The sequence below is a fragment of the Salminus brasiliensis genome, chromosome 16 (assembly GCF_030463535.1).
Source record: "Salminus brasiliensis chromosome 16, fSalBra1.hap2, whole genome shotgun sequence".
Taxonomy (NCBI): Eukaryota; Metazoa; Chordata; class Actinopteri; order Characiformes; family Bryconidae; genus Salminus; species Salminus brasiliensis.
Window position 1 is genome coordinate 31,742,484 of NC_132893.1, and position 24,633 is coordinate 31,767,116.

At 39.9% G+C, this 24,633-nt stretch overlaps 2 protein-coding genes across 4 annotated transcripts; one reads left to right on the forward strand and one right to left on the reverse strand.

Annotated features, from left to right (window-relative positions):
* Positions 1–725: 725 nt before the first annotated feature.
* On the forward strand, positions 726–11,944 carry anxa3b (annexin A3b). 2 transcript variants are annotated; one of them, XM_072658838.1, is made up of 14 exons: positions 726–906; positions 3,261–3,295; positions 3,378–3,425; positions 3,509–3,596; positions 3,735–3,829; positions 4,383–4,496; positions 5,489–5,579; positions 5,673–5,752; positions 5,841–5,897; positions 6,042–6,135; positions 7,324–7,419; positions 7,524–7,582; positions 9,263–9,385; positions 11,574–11,944. In XM_072658838.1, the coding sequence occupies exons 2-14, from the start codon at positions 3,284–3,286 to the stop codon at positions 11,637–11,639; spliced, it is 1,023 nt and encodes a 340-aa protein (XP_072514939.1). In that variant the 5' UTR covers positions 726–906; positions 3,261–3,283; the 3' UTR covers positions 11,640–11,944. The 2 variants fall into 2 exon arrangements, with proteins under 2 accessions (XP_072514939.1, XP_072514940.1); XM_072658839.1 differs by having other exon boundaries at positions 727–906; positions 9,909–11,944.
* Positions 11,945–14,783: 2,839 nt separating this feature from the next.
* On the reverse strand, positions 14,784–23,875 carry paqr3b (progestin and adipoQ receptor family member IIIb). Of its 2 annotated transcripts, none has more exons than XM_072659314.1 (7): positions 23,702–23,875; positions 20,278–20,498; positions 20,032–20,194; positions 18,807–18,962; positions 18,333–18,530; positions 17,458–17,548; positions 14,784–17,054 (listed from the first exon to the last, which is right to left on the reverse strand). In XM_072659314.1, exons 2-7 carry the CDS (start codon positions 20,460–20,462, stop codon positions 16,762–16,764), a joined length of 1,086 nt encoding a protein of 361 aa, XP_072515415.1. In that variant the 5' UTR covers positions 20,463–20,498; positions 23,702–23,875; the 3' UTR covers positions 14,784–16,761. The 2 variants fall into 2 exon arrangements, with proteins under 2 accessions (XP_072515415.1, XP_072515416.1); XM_072659315.1 differs by having other exon boundaries at positions 16,808–17,059.
* Positions 23,876–24,633: the final 758 nt, after the last annotated feature.

The following is a 24,633-nucleotide window of genomic DNA, read 5'->3' on the forward strand; positions in this document are numbered from 1 at the left end:
TTCCAGCTTCAAGTACGGCTCGGCTCGACCCGCCATCCTTTAAGATCCACAGAAGACGAGCGTCCAGACTTTTCTCTGTCCTGCACCGAAGTGGTGGAACGAGCTTCCCCTGGGTGTCCGAACAGCAGAGTCCAACGCTCGCTGTCTTCAAACCCAGACTGAAGACCCACCTCTTTGAGAGTATTATGGTCTCCAAATTGACTTGTGTTTAGTCGTGTCTAAGCTTAGAGGCACCTAGCTGAGGTTTTTCTTGAGTAAATGAATAGTGAGTAAATGAATAGTGAAATGCCACATAATATAAGGGGCAGTGGTGGCTCAGCGGTTAGAGCGCCGGGCTATCGATAACAGGGTTGTGGGTTCGATACCCGGGCTCGGCAAGCTGCCACTGTTGGACCCTTGAGCAAGGCCCTTTACTCTCTCTGCTCCCTGGGTGCTGGAGTTGTCTGCCTACTGCTCTGGGGGTGTGTGTACTCATTGCCCCTAGTTCACTACCACAGATGGGTTAAATACAGAAGACATAGTGTACAGGTGTATAGTGACAAATACATGCACCTTTATAATGTGTTGCTACACAAATCTTCCATTCACATTTAAAAGGCCCATCATCATCAGAGATTTTTTTTTTGTTTTTATGAAAATATATGATATGGCCCCTTTAAATGATGCCTTGCCCCAAAGCTCTGCTGCTACACGTTAAGCACAAGTGTCAGATTCCTCCATTGAGCTTTGTAGTGAAAGCCTGGTTGCAAAATCGTGAACAGCGTCAGCAGGAAAAGGACTGGAGGCCGTTCCTGGGTGAAGCCACATTCCCCAGTTCATTTCCTGCCCTGAATGGGCGTTTCTCTACTGCTGCTCTCAGGACCGTGGAGAAAAGGGAGACCAGCGGAGCTTTCAGTCCAGGAAAAGGTAAAGTAGCTGCTTTATCACGCAATTCTGCAAAGAAATCGACCGTAATGCGTAAAAATGTGGAGCTAACCGAGCTGTTACTCGTGTGAGCTTCACTTGGGGCTGACTTGCAAACAAACGCAGCTGCCAGTGAAACCAGGGATTTCCCTTCCTGTTTCCAGTCCATCAGAACTGGATGGATTCTCAGAGTTTTCTCAAAGATCTGTTGTGGATTTGCACTTTGCAGGCTGTTGTAGTGGTCTGCTGAGAGTGGCTGTATTTTCTAATACCTAGGGAATGTGCAACGTTGCAACTCACTTGAATAGAGGCTTGGATCACAATGGGTGTAGCCTGTAACATGGCTACAGTCTGGACCTACAGCCTGGACCTACAGCCTGGACCTACAGCCTGATGAGTCCTATTACAGTGTGAACAACAGGAAATACTCATTTCTTCTGAAATTAGGGTTAGGAGTTTCCTCCTCTACCCGCTGTGGTGGGCAGTGGTGGCTCAGCGGTTAGAGCTGTGGGCTGTTTTGATCACAGGGTTGTGGGTTCGATACCCAACAAGCTGCCACTGTTGGGCCCTTGAGCAAGGCCCTTCACCCTTTCTGCTCCCCGGGAGCTGGAGCTGGCTGCCCAACACTCTGTCCCTAGTTAACGATGGGTAAAATGCTAAAGACACATTTTGCTGTATGTAGTACAGTGACAGATACAAGGCTTTACAGTAGAAGTTGGAACTTTGCTGGATGATCTATTTCTGTGAGGTTAAAGGCTCTCCACCTTCCAAAAAGTGTTGGATGGAGCTCCATCACTGTGAAGAATGCTGGTCCTCTGTTCCTCAGCTCAACGCTGAGGGTCTAACAGCTTTAAATCATGTCTATAAATATGTCAGTGTTGTATGGTGGTTATTTAATGTTGTAATAAATCCTTAATTTCACTGTGTTTTATCAGAATTTTCATTATTACATGGAAAGTCTTATGGAAAGATTTAGGCACCTTTGGCCTAGGTGCATGTATTTGTCACTGTACTATATACAGCGAAATGTGTCCTCCGCATTTTACTCATCTGTGGTAGTAAACACACACATACTAGTGAACTAGGGGCAGTGAACACACACACACACACACACACACACACACACAGAATGGTGGGCAGCCAACTCCAGCACTCCGGGGAGCAGAGAGGGCCACCAGTGGAAGCTTCCCAAGCCTTGGTATTGAATCCACAACCCTGTCATCAATAGTCTGGAGCTCTAACCACTGAGCCACCATTGAAGCATAATACACAGTATTTTCAGCAAATCCTAACACTAACACTAACTCTTTCATAACATACAAAAAGAAAAAGTTTGAGACCTTGAATAGCACATCAGGCCTGAGGCATGTCGCCAATTATGAACTGTCAGCTGAATCAAATTTCCCAGCTTTATAAATTGTCTGGCTCTTCAAAACCTAGATGAGCTCCTCTGTGCAACTGTCACAAGGCACGACAAGGCACAGCTGTACGAAGATAGCCAAGCATTTGCAGTTTCTACAGTATGGAATTTTCTTAAGAAATGTCAGTTCAGGGGAACTGTGGAAGTCAGGATGAGCTTTGGAAGACCGAGAAGTTCTCAGAGAACGTCCTGAACTGCATGTATGCTGGTGAGACAGGCAACAGGCAACGCCCATATGACTTCCAAGGACCTGCATGGGTCAAGAAGGTCTTACTGCTTTGTGGTAATGAGTTTTTTGTCACTTAAGAAGGAAAATTTGACTATCCTGAGCTCTAAGTGGCTCATTGGTTCCTTTTTGCCCTGATGCCATGGCCCAGGGGTCGCAATGCCGCATCCCGAGCCGTGCCAGAGTCTGAGAGAGCATAACTGGCTGCGCTCTCTCCGGTGCTGTCTCTCCTCATCACTTTTAAAGCGATGTCGGCCATCGCACTTGTCTGGAGCTGGGGTCCTGACGCTTTCCATGAGCGCACCGCCTGCCCTGCAGTGGCTGGAGACATGGTGTTACGTCCTCATCCTCCTAGTTTTGGGAGCATTGTTAGTGCTAGGGGGAGCTAGAAATGGGTGGGTTGATTGTCAGCACCAAATTAGGAGAAAAAGGGGGGAAATCGATAAATAAATGTATAAATATTCAATCCAACATCCATTTGGGTCCCAGTATTTGACTGAGGCTAATGTGTGCCTGCTCAAGAGTATCCCATTCTATTGACAGTGCATTTCTATGGAGACCTAGCTGTGTGTGCACAACTGAATACCTGTATCAACAATGAGGGCACTATAAAGTAGCTAAACTAACTAATTAGAAGGAGTGTCCACAAACATTTGGACGTTTTGGACAGGAAGGCACTGGATGACAAGTCTCTTATATTTCTGAATGCAGGGTAATCCAGAAAAACATCAGGGATGTCTGTGTGGGTGAGTAAAACTCCTACAAAAGAATTATCCAGCTTGTGAATTTCAGCACGAGGCTGAACTAAGCCTGACCTCTGTGTTTTAGGATGATTTGAACCTTCTTCTGGACTCCCCAGACTCCTTATCAGTTACCGTAAGAACGGCCATGTTGGTTTTTTATATCAGCGCTCTTTTGACATGGGAGTGGTGGTCTGATGTTGGGTATATGTGTTGCAGTCTACTGCCAGAGGCACTGTTAAAGAAAAGCCAGGTTTCAATGCAGCTGAAGACGTTGCTGCTTTGAGGAAGGCCATTGAAGGCCTGGGTGAGACGCTGCATTACTCACTAAGCAAATTTACATTGTTCTCACACTGAAGATCAAGTGACTCAGTGTGTGTGTGTGTGTGTGTGGTACTCTCTCACAGTATACTGTATGTATATATGTATGTGTGTGTGACTTCAGGAACCAATGAGAAGACTCTGGTTGAGGTTCTAACTCAGAGAAGCAATGCCCAGCGTCAGCTGATCTGCAAAGCTTACCAGCAGACAACTGGAAGGGTAAAGATCCTGCGTTATTCTCAGTGTTTTATTTTTACCTAAAATCACAAAGTTCAAACAATTCATTTTACCTGACAAGCCTCTCATTATCTCTTAGACAGGTTATTATTATTATTATTATTATTATTATTATTATGTTTGACCTCATTAAAGAAGTAGTCTGGGCTAAAACACTCTTTGTGACGTCTGTGTGAATGGGTGTGGCTAAGTATAGTTAATATTTTATATGATTTAGGTCTATTTTATTCATTCTTTTTACCCTTTGTTTAAACTTTTAATTTTAATTAATTATTATTTTAAGTTATTTCTTTCATTTATCTTTGTTTTATATCTTACTTGTTTTACTATACAAATGTCTTATTTTCATTTTCAGTCTATATTCTATGTATCAAATACATGTATCGGCTACATTGTAAATGAGGGTCACCCTTAGTATACTCTGAATTTAAATAATAGGTTGAAATAAAGGTCCAGCTCTGTGGGAAACCAGGTCAGCAAGCAAAGGATTCCCACAATAATCTGACTTCTCTAATCTTCTACTCTTTTATATTAGGCTCTTGGTGATGATGTGAAGGGTGACACGCGTGGAGACTTTGAGGATATCCTGGTGGCCCTGATCACACCCCCGGCTCAGTTTGACTGCAATGAATTTATAAAAGCAATTAAAGTAAGAGATTTGGTACTTTTATGAATCACAACTGTAAAAATGTCCTTTTTTGACATTTATTGAATCTGACTATTGTATGCTTTGCCATCGAAGCCTTTTCTAGCTCTTAAATGTGAACCTGAACACCTTATATTTGACTGATAACTAGCCCCAAACCATAGAAATGCCAGAAACCTTCTCCCAAAAACCTGCAGTGGCCCCGAACTCCATTCATTACCATCCACACATCCTATTGTAGCTCTATTGTAGTTTTTAATATCAACTTTTCCAATGCACTTTATGGACAAAAGTATTGGGACACCTGCTCATCCGTTGTTAATTCTGCTTTTGTTTGAGTAACGCATCTCTTACTGACCAGGAAAGGCTTTTTTCAGTGCTGTGCTGTGAGGATGTAATTGCATTTAGCAACAAAAGCGTTAATGAGGTCAGGATGTTGAATAATCACCACCCCACCTCATCCTCAACTCCACAACTTCTCCAAAAAGAACACCGTTCTACTGCCAGAGGGGCTTTATACCCCTCTAGCCCACGCATAACATTAGGCAGCATGGTGCCAGGAGGTTAATGTGTATCTGCTCCTGCAGAGAGTCCTATTCTATTGGCAGTACTTCTCCACAGGGACTAGACAAGCCGTGTGTGTGCATTTGCACATATGTGTCAGATAAAGGTGCAACTTAAAGTAGACGAATGCATTCATTAGAAGGGTTGTCCACAAATATTTGGACATATTGTGTATTCAACAACTGCTCAGTTCATACTGTTGTCCAGTGAGAAACATGTGTCTATATTGTTGTCAGGTTTTTAGTTTTCTCCATCTCTTGAAGCCTGTAGCTGATGTTTATGCTGTGTAAATAATTCTGGACCAATAGACCAATAGAAATGCTGTACATTACTCTTATTTAAAAAACCTCTTATTTTACATTGACCTCCATGGAGATGCACGTTTTTCATTGGACAGTTCTCATTCTCATAGTCTTTCTTTACCCTCTCAGGGAGCTGGAACAACAGAAAGCACTTTAATAGAGATATTTGCCTCCCGATCTAACTCTCAAATCAAGGCTCTGTCGGACGCATATTTGGCAGGTTTGTATTTTCAGTAGTTGATCCAGTTTATTTGGTTGTTCATAGATCATAAGTATTATAGGCTGATTTATCAATGTTAATGACCTGTTTCAGAAACCGGGAGATCAGTACTACACGACCTGAAGTCTGAGGTCTCTGGGGATTTTGGGAAAACTCTGCTCATCCTCGCTGAGGTGGACTCCACTGTTGGTCTTTTGCATGTTTGTGATTTGTATAGATGAAAATGAGCGGTGCTGACTCCTCACTTTTCCTAACCTGCAGGGCAAGAGGGACGAGAGTAAAACTGTGGATGCTGCGAAAGCCAAAGCAGACGCCAAGGTAAAGCGGGGCATGTATAGCTGCAGAAGTTATGTACCCTGAATGAATGTAGTCCACAACAGCCTTCAGCACTTTCCAGTCCCAAAGTCTCTGCTTTCTATGTTTGTCCAACTCCACTACGTACTACTGTGTCTTGTTGGATAGGTCCTGTATGAGGCTGGAGAGAAGAGGTGGGGGACAGACGAGAGCAAGTTCATCGACATCTTGTGTCACAGGAGTGTTCCTCAGCTCCGACAGAGTAAGAGCCAGAATCGGTGCTGCTCAAATGGATCATTGGTCATAGTTAGATCAGTCCACTGGGCCGATTTACTGGCTGAGTGAGTGATAGAGTGTCTAACTAACCTTGTTGAAAGGTACATGCGAAATAATTGTCTCATGTTTGCCTAGAAAACTGTTTCTGGTACCGACAGTGTGAGGACTACATTTTGAGGAGAACATTCTCCTCATTATGGCTTTTAGAGAAATGTTTTTGGGGAGGGGGGGTAGTGCACTATAGACCCCTGTGGTGCGGCCTAAGCTTTTGGCCTTTGTTTACCTTCCATTACTTTTACTTTTCTACTTGAAGTCGTTCTGAAACCAGTACTTTTACACTTTTACTGGAGTAAAACGCTTAAGTTGATACTTCTACCACGTTGCCCAGCATCGCCATTGCGGTGCAGTCATTGTTTCTGCATCATTAGCATGGCTACTGCGCCAGCCACCGGCCTCACAAAGCATCTAGTTGCTATTATGCCATTAGCTAACGCAGCATTGGTCACACTTCATGTTCATGAGGTCCTGGGCCCTTCATATCTAAAAACTAGTAAATATGTGGTGTATATTTACTATATTTACTCTATAAGAGGTCTATAAGGCTCTGAGTCCTTCACCAGGCAGGGTCACATGATATGCTACAGGGAACCAGAGGTCATTTTATACCACACAACATTTTTCACACTAATGAGAAGATATTGAGATATTTCCGGCCCAAACTCTCCATTGTTGAAATGCCATCGATTGATTATATGTAGCCAGTGGTGGTCCGGCAAAACTGGTAGCCACTTCTAAATGACTTCGAACATGTGACTGATGTGGCAAAGCACAAGGGATGGGGATCATTTATATTAACCAGGACTCCCACAGCATGTTTTCCTTCCCTCTCCACCATCCCCACCTGTCATTGACCAAAAACAAAGACCTTCTGTGGTTGACTGCAGAGTAGCCCCTGGCCTTTTTTTTACCACCCATTCAAATCTTCATGGATAAAATGACACCCCAACCACAATGATTTCCCACTTCTGCGACCCGTCCTGATGTAAAGTTCACATTGACTTTAATAAAATGTATTTTTAAGGACATTTTATAATAGCTGTAGATAACTGAATCAATGTTTCCTTGCTTCATGAATACATTACATTATTATGATTTATTTGTTTATCATTTAAAGCTCTGGTGGAATACAAGAACCTGTCGGGGAAGACCCTACAGCAGAGCATTGAGAGTGAGATGTCTGGAAATTTGGAGACAGTTCTGGTAGCTATAGGTAACATACTCATATTTCATATATGATGCTCTGGATTAAGCTATTTTCAGTATGTGTTCATCAGTAGGAAGGTTCATTGCTGACTAAAATGCATGTGCTTGCAGTGAAGTGTGTGAAAAGTGTCCCGGCGTATCTGGCAGAGCGCCTCCATAAGGCCATGAAGGTAAGAGATGCAGCATGCTGTCTGGTTGTGTCTTTTAATGCTTCACTGGAAATACCTCTGTAAAATACTGATAGATATATAGATAGATAGATCGATAGATAGATCGATCGATCGATCACTTTATTTATCCCAATGGGAAAGTCAGTTTTTACAGCAGCAAAATCAAACAAGAGAGCAGCATAATAAAGGCACTTAAAATAGTAGGAAACAGTAAACCTGACTATAAATACAGCTATATTAATAAATACAGCTATAATATGGGAACATGCTTTTATAACCTTACTTTGTGTGAAATGCACCTCATGCACCTACCAATGGTGTGTCAGTTTACCATCTAGATGTTAAGAGTTGGGCAATAAGCAGGAGTGTCAAATACTTTGTTACATTACTTAAGTAGAAGTGTTCTATACTTTACTGAAGTAATTCAGTTTTTAGCTGACTTACTCCTCACATTTTCACCCAATTATTATTCTACTCCTTACATTTTAAAAACAGCCTCGTTACTCCTATTTCATTTCACTTTAAATTCCGACTCGTCATCCTTCCAAAAAAAAAAAAAAAGTACCCTATCCAGATTAATCGTGATCCATCACACCTGCACACGTCCCGTCCCACTCCAGCGAGCTCACAGCAGACGTCTGTAGTCTAGTATGAAGACTGTGTCCGTGGCAGAGACTCAAGAGAGCTGCAGTGAAACGTCCCGACTAAGCCCCACATTTACATTCCAATAAAGCTTATTGATCACACGCCTCTGAAGTCTGACTTTCTGCAGCTTTACAAAACTTCTAGACAACGACTCCTCATATTTTCCTCCATGAAGCTCATGTTATGGGTTGTAGTGCACTATAGACCCCTGTTTGGCGCGGCCTAAGCTTCCGGCCTTTGTTTTCCTTCCATTACTTTTACTTTTCTACTTGAAGTCGTTCTGAAACCAGTACTTTTACACTTTTACTGGAGTAAAACGCTTAAGTTGATACTTCAGCTTCTATAGAAGTCTTTTAAACCCTCGTATCTCCACTCACTTCTACCTGAGTGATGAATGGGAATTCTTTTGACACCGTTGGCAATAAGGTGATGCGTAATTGTAAGCATGAGAAATTACATCACGCCACACTTTTCTAAGTACAACGTTGACATTATCAGTATCTCTACTATAGTAAACAACTCCATTATCTCCGTATTACAGTCAGTGGAGCATCAGCTTGATTCTGTAGCTGATATTTTAGGTAAAACTGCTGCATAATGTTGTCATTCAGAGTGGGGGTGGTGTGAAATGTGCCGTTCCCGAGTGACTTACAAAAGTGCTTCGCTGTTTACTCAGATAAGCTGGTTTGTATCAGCTAGAATCCAAAAGACCCCTCTAAGCTAAGATGGAGACACAATACTCCATATACTCTACACTTCGCCCAAGTACTTTAGGAAGAGGAGGGTCTTCAGTCTGGGGGTTTGAAGACTCTGCCGTTCATTCCACCACTTCGGTGCAGGACAGAAAAAACCCTGGATGCCCATCTTCTGTAGATCTGTGAATGACTGGTCGAGCCGAGCCATGCTTAAAGCTCCAAGGGCTCTTGGTGCAGATCAACTTTTGACCATTGCCCAGTAAAACTGGGCCGCATGAACACAAAGACAGACATTTTATTGTACAGGTTGCTTCATTAGTCCTGTTTTGGTTTTGCTCAGGGCGTAGGAACCACTGAATCCATACTGACCAGGATTATGGTGAGCCGGTCAGAGATTGACCTTCTGGACATCAGGGCAGAGTATAAAAAGCTCTATGGCTGCTCCTTGTACTCTTCAATTCAGGTAAGCACTAATTGATTAAGTCCTGGTTGTTTCACAGAGCACTGTGTGTGTGTGTGTGTGTGTGTGTGTGTGTGTGTGTGTGTGTGTGTCCACACCTTTGATTTAAAACTTGTTGATCTTCCTCCAGTAGCGTAACGGATCGCCAGGGCAGTTTCCATCAGCCAATACAACAAATATGACAAATATGTCTAATTAGCTCTTTTTACTGACCATTGCTCTGATGGATGGGGTATAGTATGAAGTTATTGTAGCTACCTATGAATTCCAGAGATAGCAGTGTGAGAGGGTCCAGTAAGGCCCCGCCAGGCTATTGCCTCAGTGTGATTACTCTAACTGCACTGTTGGTAGTTACGCAACTGCTGTCTTCACAGGCGTTTCCTGTTTCTGTGTGTGTGTGTGGCTGTGTGTGTGTGTGTGTGTGTATGTGGTCCTACTTGCTTTCCTTAATTTATTGATGAAATAGTACTTGCGTATGAATCACTTGAAACCTGATTCTGAATCATTTCATTTTGCCCAATTCTAGTCAGACGTAGGTGGTGACTATGGCAAGTGCCTGAAGCTGATTTGTGGAGGGGATGACTGAGTGGGAAGGGCCAGGTTTTTGCTCCACCCACAGAAGAATCCTAGCTCTCCCCATGGCTAAACCTTTCCACATCTTAATACCTGAAAGTTAAGCACTTAACTGTGGTGTAAATTCACCACACTCCTGATTATAACGATCTCTTCATTTAGTGTCTCTACATTTTGGTTTGCATTTCAGTTTTATATCCAGCCCTGAGTACCAGCTTACGTAATCTTAAATAAACCTCATAATCATCTTCTTCTTCACCCTGAAACTCTTTCCTTATTCTAATGATTTGTTCACACTTCGTCACTGTCACACAAAAACCTTGTTTCTCCATGTTTGGTGTTTCTCACTTTTTTACATTGTGTTGAATGGACCAATAGAAATGCTCCAGGATCATTGTGATGCTGGCCGGCACAGGCCTCTTTTGGCTGCCTAGTGATGCTGCATTGGCGGCAGTCTGAAAAGAGGCAGTGGCATGTGCTTGTCTGTACTGTCCTAGTGGCGGCAACATTGCAAGGGGGGCATTTGCATTGATAGGGGGAGTCCTAGGGTGGGTTGGTGGGTGGGTTAATTGGCTGAGCTAAACTGGGGAGACAATAAATATGGGTAATAATTAATTTAGAAGAATATATAGAAATGCTCCAAAGTCACTCAGAGCATTTTTTTTATTGACGTACATTAAAAAGGTTTTTCTCCAGTGGCTCAGAGGGGCTCAGAGGGGCTCAGAGGTCTAATGCACTACCACTATGGCCTAGGGGGTTGCAAGTCCGAATCCTGAGCCATGCCACTTTGCCATCAGTGACCAGAGTCTGAGAGAGCATAAGTGGTTGTGCTCTCTTCAGGTGCGTAGACGTCGTTCAAATAGAGGTGGGGGCTCGCTTCACGTGTATCAGACAAGACCTTACCCGCCTAGTGTCAGAGGGTCCTGATTCTGTTTCTGCTAGTGCCAGAGGGAATTATGAACGGGTGGGTTAACAAGGTTTATGAGTGACAGTGATGACTTGCACCATATCTCTACTTGGAGCACCCTCTTAACCTATGATTTATCTAATCTGAGAGGTTGAGTTTACCAGCTTTCCTCTTTTGCTCTCATGGAGTCCAGGGCAAACACTTGAGCACTCAGAGCCTTCTTTTAAACCCTTGGCGGCTGTTTTTTGGAGATCGAATGCAGTGAGCAGTTGTCTGGAAACTTATAGGAGCAAATGAACCAATACTAACAACTGATTTCGTCTCCCACAAGTATATAACTGTATATACAGTACTGTGCAGATGGTTTTTAGGCACCTGAGCACATTATTAAGAGCAATAGGAGTGTTTTAGCTTGTTTAATCTAAAGTAACCAAACCAGGTGTTGATCTGAGGAGAACTTAATAATAAATAATACTAGACTCCATGAGGAGAACGTCTAATGTTCTAATGATGAACACAGTGATGGAGAACCACCACCACCACTTTCTGTAGGAATGTTGTAATTATTAGTGTTGATTCTAATATTAGACTAAATAAACACTTTCCATTTGCACAGGGGCCTAGAAATGTGCACAGTACTGTAAATGCATATGAATTATGAGTCATGTCAAAGAACACAGCCTCCAAGTAAAATCGCGACTTCCCCTCCAGTCTGAGACATCCGGAGATTACCGAAATACCCTGCTGAGGATCTGTGGAGCAGATGATAAGGACTGAGCTACAACTGAGCTGCAGATGGCCTCAGCTGAAGGGAGATCCTGCAGCTCTTCTTGAAGCTGTTGTTGACTTTCTTCACATATTTCCAGTGTACCAAAGCTTGCTCTTCAAATATTTGATATATTATGAGGCTTAATGTGTGTGTGTGATTCTTGTGTGAAGATATGTTGGCAAACTGCCTTGAAGTGCTTAAAGGTTAACTACAGGTTTATCTCTGAAGTATCTCTACAGAAGTTGTTTATCTTTGCAGTTCTAACAGCGCATTGTGCTCGGGGTGGTTTTATGAAGTAAAGCTTAAAAAAATGTTTTGTGTTGGAGTTGGTGTCTGTTTTGTCCAGCAGAGGGCGACGGCATGCACATTCAAATCCTGATTCATTGTAGGTCAGTACGTTTACCTCAGTTTAGCTCAGAAGGAAATATCAAGAGGAAATTGACTAGTTTAAAGAAAAGGTCTGCTCTGGTAAATCAGTAAGCGCTATAAATAAATACATACAATAAGAAAAGAAAAGAAATTTAGAGGGTTGTGGGTTCAATACCTGGGCTCAGCAAGCTGCCACTGTTGAGCCAGGCCTTGAGCGTGGCCCATCGCCCTTCTCTGCTCTCCAGGCAGTAGCTGCTCACTCCAGCCATGTGTGTTCACTGCATGGATCGGTTAATGGTGGAAGCCAAATTCCATCAGTGTCCAACACTAATGTTGAATATTCTTGTGAAATGCGGGCCAGAGATACTTAGCCAGCCCAAATCATTTACAGTGGTAAAAATAAGAAAGAAAATAAATTATATATATATATATATACAATTTAAAAAAATTTTCAAATGTCAAATTTTTCCTGCCAATAAGCCCACCCTTTCGTAGTTCCTCCTAGCACTAGCAATGCTTCCGACACTAGGAGGGTAAGGACTTAACACATGTCTCCTCCGATACGCAAGAAGCTGGCCACCACCTGTTTTCGACCTGCCGCCTTTAAAAGTGATGAGGGCAGAGTGCGCCATCTATCCACCTGGATAAGTACAGTCTGCTGTGCTTTTTAGGACTCTGGCTGCTGCAGGCAAAGTGGCATGGCTCAGGATTTGAACTCACGACCCCTGGGGCATAGTGGCAGTGCGTTAGACTGCTGAGCCACTCTGCGCCATGTGGAGCTCCACTAAACATTGGTTACTATTACCACCACTATAAAGTAATCGGAGTCGCTATGTTTTAATGAGCCATTTCACACTAAACCACTCTGAATTACTTTGTTTAGATGTGATTCATCAATTGAACATTTTTTAAAAATCATCAAATTCCTCTTTAACTACATGAATGATCTGCTACATGGCTATTGCAGGCTTTACCCTGGCCGAGGATTACGCTCCCAGTCTGGATATGGCAGAAGTGACTGTCTGGTTGAGATTTGCCTTCATTGTAGGATAATGAAAATTCAAATCCCATAGACAAAAGGTATTGCCGTTACCTCACAGCTGCTGGCAAATCCTACAAAGGTTCTTAGCCCAATTTCTACTGTGGATCCAACTGGGTTTATACCGGAAAGAGCCTTTCATTGCTTCAGGAGCATCTGTGGGGTCATAGTAACAGCTGCATTCATGAAAAGCTGAGATGAAAAGTGGTATTGCATTACAGAAGATTACACTGTATTATCACACCGGCCTACACCCAGGAATCACAGGCAGACAGCGTCTAGGTCTGAATGCAAATAAGAATAAAGAGGACATTAAACAGGCATACAATCAATAAACGTAGGCCCGTAATGGCGAAGTGAACTTTGGGCCGGGTGCATACTGTAATTACGCATTGTCTGGGGGCAGCATCTCATATGAGAAGCATACTGATCAGGAGTGTGTCGAGAAGTGAAACCTTGTGGATTACTGTAATATGGTCTGTAATCTGGTGTCTTGATTAGTTAAAGGGGATTTTTGACCTTCAAACCTCATTCTCTCTCATTCAAGATACATAATCAGACAAGAAAAGGGCAGCGCCCTGGGCTAATCCCTGCTGGTAGTCCAACCACCTGGTGATTACACCAGCTTTTAGAATAAGATTAGGACAAATATCATCATCTGTCAAACCTTCACAGTCAAATCCATTGCACATTCTCTATGCCTGGATATTTGGATATTTCATACCCAAACAACCCATCACTTTTTGTTCAAGCCATTTTACACTGTTCCCCAAGGTAGGACATCCAAGTGTACCTTACAGATTCTCTACAGCCTTGTTCCCCAGGGAGAAAGAGGGATATTTCCACTTATTAGGTATATTTGAACAAAAATACGATAACAAGCCTCACACTACTTGGCAAAGTATGTCTGTCAAGCCTTATTGATGCCCACATTGTCCCACTTGACCAATGCTTAGGCCAGTTTTTTTTTCCAGACACTCCTTAATTTTATTTCTTACACTTGCATCTCTTGGCGTATGGTGGTAATTTTATTCCAGGCTTTTAATCAAACAGAGATGAGTTTCTTGAATTTGCAGACTATGAATGGTGTAAAGTCGCCCAACAGCAATGTGAAAGACTAGTGGAGAGCCGGCCAAGACATGAGAGCTGTGATTGGCAGTCAAGGTTATTTCACCATAGTGATTTATGAATGCTCTCAAAGTTCAGATATCAGTACTGTGTTGTTTGAATTTCAATAATAACTTTGCATTATAATTATTATAATCATTTCTGTGCATTATTTGAGCAGTTGTCATTTCTGCAAATAAATGCTGTAAATAGCAACATTTTTATTTAGAATTTGGGGGAAATGTTGTCCATGGTGTATGAAATACAACACAAAAGTTAATTTTCTCTAAACACATTGATCATTTAGATCTAAACATAGTCTATTATGCTCCAACTTTTCATACATTCAGTTTCCCCACAGGAAGATACACACTCAGCGATCACCTCACAGTTCAAGTATGTAGCCGTTTCAGGCTAGATTTATTACAGGATTGTTTCGGATTCCTACTATTTCCTCTCCAAAATTCAGTTTTTTGCCCAATTTAATAATATACCATGTCTAATGTCTAATGTCTAGATGTACTTTAATGTTTCTCACATTTCATAATCATCATCATCAACACATAGCACGTTAAAAACATCACCATAGGCAAGGTATAGGATATAAAAGATAATACAGCAGAAGCCAATCACTACATACAAGTAGAAAGTTTATTCAGATACAGCATTCAGGCAAGTACAATTCAAGTCAGTCATTCCACAACATATAAATGCCCAACAACGAAAATAAGGCCCGACACTAAACCAAGAAATAAAAAAAAGGCAAGAGCATACAGGCATTAATACAGGTTTGACACCATGTTCATCAGCTCAGTCTTTGATCACCACTGTATCTATTGACCTTCACTGACCTAGCAACACCTAGATCAGATTCTACAGTGAGTCAAAACTATACGTAAAGGCTTTGCCCAAGTAACACCGATCCGGCCTAACCGGCCTCTCACCCTCAGTGCGGTATCCAAAAAGAAACAGATACAGGTTACAAAATGCCCATTTACAACAGATACAGTACAATAAAACCCATTAGCAATACTTTATATCGTTTAATCAGTTTCATAATCATGTTTTTGCAACAAGGTAAAGTAACAAAGGAGAAGGGACGTACCCACGCTCGATCAGTGCTGTGTGTGAAAGGCTCAGTAGAAAACAAAGTTCATATTGTAAACCCACGGGCACATAAAGGCTATAACGAAGAATTTGTTCAGGCATCACGTTTGATCAACCCATTTGAGATGTCCGTCGCACCAGACCCTAAGGTTTAGCGTCTGAAGGCAAATATGAGCCACGTACCTCGTGTGACTCTCAAATCACCTGCTTGATTCACAAGGATCCCAACTAAACAATGACTGTGTTGTGCCGTAGTGCTATCGGGGCCTCCCCATCACGGTCTACAGTTAGTACTCCAGATTTAAGAAAGGGGAATTCCACTGATTTTAACCATCCAAAGGATAATTAAACATAACACAATGTAAACCAAGTCATTCAGAGTAGGTCTGATTTAAAATGCTCTATTCTAGAGAAACTGATTCGTTTGCAGTGGTGACGTCTCAGAAAACTGTTAATAAAATGATGCCTATCTATAAATGTTATGAAAAAGTTAATAGTACCTTAATAGTACCCAAATAAAACATTTCCCCCCATTATCAGCATTATATATTGTTCCTAACATTCAAAAACCTTACATATGAAGTTTTAGCTGTTCTTCACATTTTGACATATAATGATTCTGGGAGTTGTTCTTAGTATTTTGTCAAAATTTCATGATGAACGGGCCAAAAGAAATGCTCCAAAATAATAATCTTGGAATAAAATCTTTTTACATTGACTTGCATTAGAGGTATAGAAGATTTTTCTTCTCCTGCAAAGTTGCCATTTTAGAGATACAAGACACTCAGGATCACAAGTCATTTAGGAATAGCACATTAACCCACTCTGAATAACACGGTTACAGAGCTTTAAGTATTTAAGAGTCCCATTTAAGCGTAAAATGGTTTTCAATGGATTCCCAGTGATTGTGTAATTCAGTGTTTCAGATTTGGCTTAATCTAATGCACTGATATTTACAGTGTAGCTGACTGAGGTTTAGTGAGGTGTACCAACAACAACAACAAAAAAAGACACTAATGTTATTAGAGAAGGGCCTGCTGGATTAAATAAATGCTTAAATAGCCATAATCTTAAAAAGACTGAATATTTGAGAGTCTGAATGTTTCACACCCCACACAATCACATTAATGGTTCATTTAAAAAATCAAAAAAAGGAAAAAGTAGATCACATTCAAGTCAGGGTACAAGTTTACAGGCAGTTTGAGAATAATATGTTCGTACTGGCTCCATGTACATCATTCCTTAATAATCAAAAACGTACTGATTCAGTGTGCGTGTCTAATATTCCAGCAGTACTGACCTTTAAAAAGCCTTACAAGAGTCAGTAACAGAAAATCCAACGTTCCAGTTCCAAGTCCTGCTCCACCACAAGCAATATAACAGCACTTAATGATGAGGTTCTTCTCAGAGGAATAGCACAGTGCACAGTTCAATATATAAATCAATACTCTCATCATTATACTACTGTCTTCCCTATCAGATTGATTGATTCAGAGTTGAGTGTATAATTAGTCCATGATTTGAAATAGAGCCGGAAAGACAGCGAACTGTGCAGTACTGTGGACTGAGATTAGGACCAACTGCTCAAGCTCATTCCTAAATGCTTTCATACTGGTGTGGTAGGAGCCCTCTATTCTGTAGATCTGCAGGACTAACCAACGCTGCTGCTGCTGCTGCTGTGCTCCTGACAGGGCTGACTGTGTCTGTAATGCATGATATAAACTGCAGTCTGGTGCCACCAGTAGAACATCAGCACCACCAACACATGCCAGAGCTGGTGACTCGCACCCAGGTAGTTTAGCTGCCCTGTTAAAACGACATGTCATTTAGGGTTAAAATCTCAGAATTGTTTCCTATCTTGGGCAGTGCGGTCACATCACAAACCTTAAACATAAAAAATTATATCATCCCAGAAACTACAGCCGTTTATCCCTACTATTTATTAATCCCAATGCAGAAATTACTGTAAATTATTATTTTTAACCCACAGTCCCACAGAGTTCAATTTTAGGGCCTACAAAATTTCTGTTAATCATGACAGTAATGAAGTTTTGTAGGCCAACATACAGGATCTAAGTGGTCAATTCGTCATTCATAGCCTATAAATCCCATTAATGCTTACGACTGATTTGCTTCTTCCAGGTTTTATTAGGAGGTAGCACGGCTCCATGTGTTTTATACGAGATGAGGATCTGTACCCTTACCTGGAAAGTAGCGTTCAGGGACTTTACTGATGTAGAACAGGAAGGCAGAGGCAGCAATCAGATACATGATCATGACTCGTGGGAAAAACACCTGGATTGGGTAAGAAAATGCAATTTACATCCCACGTGTCTCCATACCCATCCATCTCAATGGTTAAACATACGGTAACAGGAAATGCCATCCTTCAGGAATGGTTTATACAGTGCCGCTAGAACGTATGTGAACCCTTTACCATTTAACCCAACAAGTTTAGCCTGAATTATGAAGTCCTTAGACAATAAGATAAAGCATGCAAAACATATTTCATGTATTTATTTAAAAGAAATATCCAATCTTAAATATCTTTTTTGGAAAAAGTGTGTGAACTTTTGCTTTCAATCACCAATAACTTAACATATTAATATTTCCAGTAACTGGTCAGTAATCCTGCAAATCAGTGAGAGGAATTTTGGTCCATTGCTGCTTTATCTTGGCGTGATGGTGAGCTTCCTTGCTATTTACTGAAGTATTTGCTGGTATTATCCAGAAATTAAAGTTCCATTAAAAACGTTTAGCTGTCAATGGTGCCAAGGCAACCAACTACCATCCCCATGCTTCACAGTTAGGAAGATTGGGTTTTTGCCAAACATGATGCTTTTCAGTTAAATCCAAAAAGTTCTCATTTGGCTTAATTTGGCTTCTGTTTTTTATTTAATGGTATATTTAATGTTGGAAATAATATGAAATAAATAAATGTATTTATGTATAAATGTATATAAACAATAACAAGTTGTTTAATTCGGTGGTCTGCAAAAGAGCTTATACTGAGCTAAACTAACCAAAGTGGTCCTCGGCTACCCTTCGTTATAAACGTTCAGTGGGGATGACCGCTTACCTGTACAATCTCAGTGTGGAAGCCTCCGTTGAGCCAGACCCAGTGACAAGCAGGGATGATGCCATATCCGGCCACAGAGCAGAAGATGGTGGAGCGCAGCGCCTTCCACTCTTGCGTGTGGTAGAGCGGGTGGATCTGAGCGGAGAACACGGCCAGAATCAGAGCCAGAACCGTCACCAGGTAGACCTGCCGCCAGAACTGAGGAGAGACCGAAGGGACATGAGACCAATTACAAAAACATTATAGAAGCCAGTGACTCAACTGTGCTCCTCAAAACTGGCACGGTGGTTAACTTGTGAAGGATTTAGCCTCACTTTCAATTCCTCTAACCAAGCTGTTGTAAACGGTAAATACAGCGTCTCAGCTAATCTACTGATTTCCTCCCATTGTTCTTTTCAATTGAATATCTGAATAGCTTTAACTCTAATTCACATGCCACTGATAAACTGTAGAGCACTGGTAAATGTGTCATACACTGTTGCAGTAGAAGGCGTAGAAGACCCCCGGGACATAGCAGCCCAGAATGCCCACAGAGATTCCAGCATAGTCCAGCGACAGCCAGCGACGACTGGTCTTCTCAGACCGATGACAGCAGAAGAGGTGATAGCCCACAGAGCACAACATACACACCTAAACACAAAACCAATTTGTCAACAAGCTTATCATACATTATCCAGACCTAATGCACATACATACTATCCATTCTTATATTTATACAAAAACTAAATAATAATAATAATAAATACATATATAGAGTTTTCCTTGATACTGTATGACACTGACTCTCAAATCAGTCCTCAGGGACCCCAGGACAGACCATATCAGGAGGGACCTGGGGTATCTCAGGACTGACATCAGAACCACTCCTGTACTTGTAATCTTCAAAAATGGACACAAGTACTGACAAACGTCAGGCTTCCAGACAGCTTCTACTACAATCCATGGACAAAAGTATTGGGACACACCTCTTAATCATTGAATTCAGGTGTTTCATTTAGTACCATTGCCACAGGTGTATAAAATCAAGCCACTAGTTATGCAGTCTGCCTTTTTCCACGCGTCAGTGAAAGAATGGGAGGTTCTAAAGAGCTCACTGAACTCCAGTGTGAAATTCCCTCCCTCCTAGATCTTCCACCATCAGCTGTGAGTGGTTTCATTGAACAGTGGAAGCATTTAGGAGAAACCATAGAGAGCAGCTCAGCCACCAAGTGTAAAGCCACCACGTAAAGTTACAAAGCGGGGTCAGGGCCGAGTGCTGAGCTCAGAACATAGTGCAGAAAAGTCTCCAGCGCTCTGAGGCTGCAGAGCTCTAGACCTGCTGCTTTTAGAGCTGCAAAAGGGAAACCAGCTCCATATTAATGCTTATAGGTTTAGAATGGGATGTCATTAAAGCTCCTGTAGGTGTAATGTGTATGTGTCCCAATACTTTTGTCCATATAGCATTTATTTTGTGCAATTTTCCAGATTAGACTGTGTCACACAGTGTCAGAAACTACATAAGCAAGCCATTCTTAAGATATTCGTGCATGCAGTAAGCACCATGCTAATCAGTGGGGAATAAGCTTCCATTATTTGTTAGCTACATGAGCCTCACAGCTGCAGTGCAAAACTGAAGGAGCAAATCTGAACACGCTCCAAATGGCAGATTTTGCACATGTTGAAACCACTACTTCTGACAAAGACGTCTCTGTGCACCAACCTGAAAGCAAAACAGCCCTATGGAGTAGATGACATAGTCCTCCCTGGAAGCCCCAGCAGCCGGCAGCACGGAGGACATGTCGTTCACGCCCAGCAAGAAGAACAGCAGAAAGCCCAGGAGGTGACTCCAGATGTTAACCGTCTCATTGGACAGAACGAATATGCTGCAACATTGAAACACACACACCCCTCTCAGAGTCCTTAAAGGCTTCAGCTGCATACTTTCAGTAAAAGGAACGGACCTTACCTTTTTAGACATAGCCTAGAGGGCAGGTGAGCCCTGTATCCATCAGTGATGTACGGGTTCTCTTTCAGAAACACAGGGATCTGTTCGTAAGTGTACAATCGGATCCCTCTTGGCACAAGAACCGGCCAGTACTGGTAGCTGCCCAGCTCGATGTAATGAGCACTCTTCAGCATCTTTTGAGGCATCTTGGTTTATCTGGTCACAGCTGGCGTACAGGAGCACTGTGGACGAAACTTCAGTACATGAATAGATCTAGACAGGCAGGCAGGTAGACATGCTTACTAATAGGCTGTCTACTTAATGAGGCATTACACAACCCAAGGTCTGTCCACCAGTATTTAGACACCCATTGAAATTAGTGAACTTCACTAATTTAAGGTGTACCCATATTTACTATAGTTTATTTATTAGTAGGGATGCACCAATACCACATTTTCCTTTCTGATACCGATACCAGATTTGCAAGTATCTGCTGATACAAAGTACAGATATTCAAAGACTTGAATCTTATCCCAAATAAAATATAATGAGCTTGAAAAAACAGCACTTACTGGCTGAGTTATTATTATTGGTAGTTATTATAAGTTATTATTATCATCCTCTTATCCCAAATAAAATATAAGCTTGAAAGAACAGAATTTACTGGTTGAGTTAGAATTATTATTATTAGTAGTAGTAGTGGTAGTAGCAGTGTTATTATTATTACTATTATTAGTGCTATTATTATTATTATTAATAATAATAATAATAATTACAATACTACTAACAATAATAATGGATTAATAATATTAATAATACATCCCAACTATAATATAATAAGCTTGAAAGAACAGCATTTACTGGTCGAGTTCTAATTATTACTATTATTAGTAGTAGTAGTAGGAGGAGGAGGAGGAAGAGGAGGAGTAGGAGTGGTGCCATTATTATTAGAATTGTTATTACTATTATTAGTGCTATTAATAATAATCTTATCCAAATATAATAAGCTTGAAAGAACAGCATGTACTGGTTACGTTATAATTATTAGTAATATTATTAGTAGTAGAAGTAGTGCTAGTGCTATTAATAATAGTAATTATAATAAATTATTATTATTATTATTATTAGTAGTAGTGCTATTAGTAGTAGTAGTAGTAGTAGTAGAAGTAGTGCTAGTGCTATTAATAATAGTAATTATAATAAATTATTATTATTATTATTATTAGTAGTAGTGCTATTAGTAGTAGTAGTAGTAGTAGTAGTAGTATTGCTATTATTATTATTATTATTATTATTATTATTATTATTTCTTATCCCAAATAAAATATAAGCTTAAAAGAACAGAATTTACTGATTGAATTCAAATTATTATTATTATTAGTAGTAGTAGTTATTTACTCTTATTAGTGCTATTAATTATAATAATAATAATAATAATAATAATAATAATCTTATCCAAGCAAAGAATAAAATATAATAAGCTTGAAAGAACAGCATTTACTGGTTAAGTTATAATTATTACTAATATTAGTAGTAGTAGAAGTAGTAGTAGTGCTATTAATAATAGTAATCATAATAATTATTATTAGTAGTAGTATTGCTATTATTATTATTGTTGTTGTTGTTTATTTATTATCCCAAATAAAATATAAGCTTGAAAAAACAGCACTTACTGGCTAAGTTATTATTATTGGTAGTTATTATAAGTTATTATTATCATCCTCTTATCCCAAATAAAATATAAGCTTGAAAGAACAGAATTTACTGGTTGAGTTAGAATTATTATTATTATTAGTAGTAGTGGTAGTAGCAGTGTTATTATTATTACTATTATTAGTGCTATTAATAATAATAATAATAATAATAATAATCTTATCCAAATAAAATATAATAAGCTTTAAAGAACAGCATTTACTGGTTAAGTTATAATTATTACTAATGATTAGTAGTAGTAGTGCTATTAATAATAGTAGTCATAATAAATTGTTATTAGTAGTAGTATTGCTATTATTATTATTATTATTATTATCCTCTTATCCCAAATAAAATATAATAAGCTTGAAAGAACAGAATTTACTGGTTGAGTTAGAATTATTATTATTATTAGTAGTAGTAGTAGCAGTGTTATTATTATTACTATTATTAGTGCTATTAATAATAATAATAATAATAATAATAATAATCTTATCCAAATAAAATATAATAAGCTTTAAAGAACAGCATTTACTGGTTAAGTTATAATTATTACTAATGATTAGTAGTAGTAGTGCTATTAATAATAGTAGTCATAATAAATTGTTATTAGTAGTAGTATTGCTATTATTATTATCATTATTATTATTATTATCATCCTCTTATCCCAAATAAAATATAATAAGCTTGAAAGAACAGAATTTACTGGTTGAGTTAGAATTATTATTATTAGTAGTAGTAGTAGTGGTAGTAGCAGTGTTATTATTATTACTATTATTAGTGCTATTATTAATAATAATAATAATAATCTTATCCAAATAAAATATAATAAGCTTTAAAGAACAGCATTTACTGGTTAAGTTATAATTATTACTAATGATTAGTAGTAGTAGTGCTATTAATAATAGTAGTCATAATAAATTGTTATTAGTAGTAGTATTGCTATTATTATTATTATTATTACCCTCTTATCCCAAATAAAATATAATAAGCTTGAAAGAACAGCATTTACTGGAAAATTTCAGATCTATAAAAATGTCTCTATAGTTTGCAACTCCACATCTGCTTTCTGACCCACGGTCACAGCTGTATTTACTGCCCATGTCTCTGTCCTTCACTGCTCGACTCCGGTCACTCTCCTGCACTGCTGTTTCATTAGGCTGTAAAGCCCTGCACTGGTAATAATGGCATTAAAACCAGGAAATTCATTTAACTGCATGCAATCAAATCCTCAGAGCCAGTTTCCAACAGGAGGGCAGAAGGGGGCGGATTCTTCAGAGACCCCAGAGTTCAGCAGTGACCCTAGACTGTTGACAGCAGAGCCCAGCAAACTGCTAGGAGTATCTTCAGCTTTGTAAACCTGCTCGCTAGAGATCAAGGGGAAATGCAGTAAATCGGTCAGATCCTCCTTAAATCGGAGGAGCTCCAGGCGCTGGGGAGAAAGCGCTGCATATTTAAGGTGGAGCTGGAAAATCGAGTGTGTATTTTTACACTTACCACAACTACTGCTGACTGTCTTAGATTAACACTGACTAGACAAACCCCGCCGTGTTCACACCACTGTCTGAAACCGCCCCTCTGACCACTGGCTGTCCATACAGCCGCTGATTCCCCTGCTGACCGTCGCCACCATCAGAAGCCAGCCAGCCAGCTAACATGCTAACATGCTAACATGCTAACAACACCGCCTCTAACGCACGTTTATGAAGCTTTAGATGAAGTAAAGCACATTTTACCAGCCGAACTGTCTCACCTTAAGGTGTCGACCCGGACACATCGCTCACAGGGCTGCTGTTGTTGTTGTTGTTGTTGTTGTTGTAGCATCGTGTCGCTGCTGGCCGGCCGAGCAGGCAGGCCGGGTGTGTGTGTGCCTCTGAAATGCTGCGACTGGAAACGCGCAGCGGATCCGCCTCTGTTCCAGTTCCGCAGACTTTCCTCACAGCCAGAAAAACCACGAGTTTTATACAAGCATTAATACAGTCTTCTCACACAGAGCCTCCCATATTTAATATGAGGAAAAGTGTATTGTTAAATTTGAAGAATTAAATCAGCAGTAATAAGAACTCATTCTGGCAAAATAAATATCAGCTTTTTATTAAATTAAATAAAATTAAGTTATTATTGCTTATTATTGTTGTTGTTGTTATTATTATTATTCTTATTAGCAGTAGTAGTAGCATTATTATTATTATTATTATTATTATTAGCAGTAGTAGTAGTAGTAGTCATTGTAGTAGTAATATTGGTATTATTATTATTAGTAGTAGTAGTAGTAGTTGTAATAGTAGTACTAGTCATAGTAGTAGTAGTATTGGTATTGTTCTTATTATTATGATTATGATTATTATTATTATTATTAGCAGTAGTAGTAGTAGTCATTGTAGTAGTAATATTGGTATTATTATTATTATTAGTAGTAGTAGTAGTTGTAGTAGTAGTCGTAATAGTAGTACTAGTCATAGTAGTAGTAGTATTGGTATTGTTCTTATTATTATGATTATGATTATTATTATTATTATTATTATTAGCAGTAGTAGTAGTAGTCATTGTAGTAGTAATATTGGTATTATTATTATTAGTAGTAGTAGTAGTAGTTGTAATAGTAGTACTAGTCATAGTAGTAGTAGTATTGGTATTGTTCTTATTATTATGATTATGATTATTATTATTATTATTAGCAGTAGT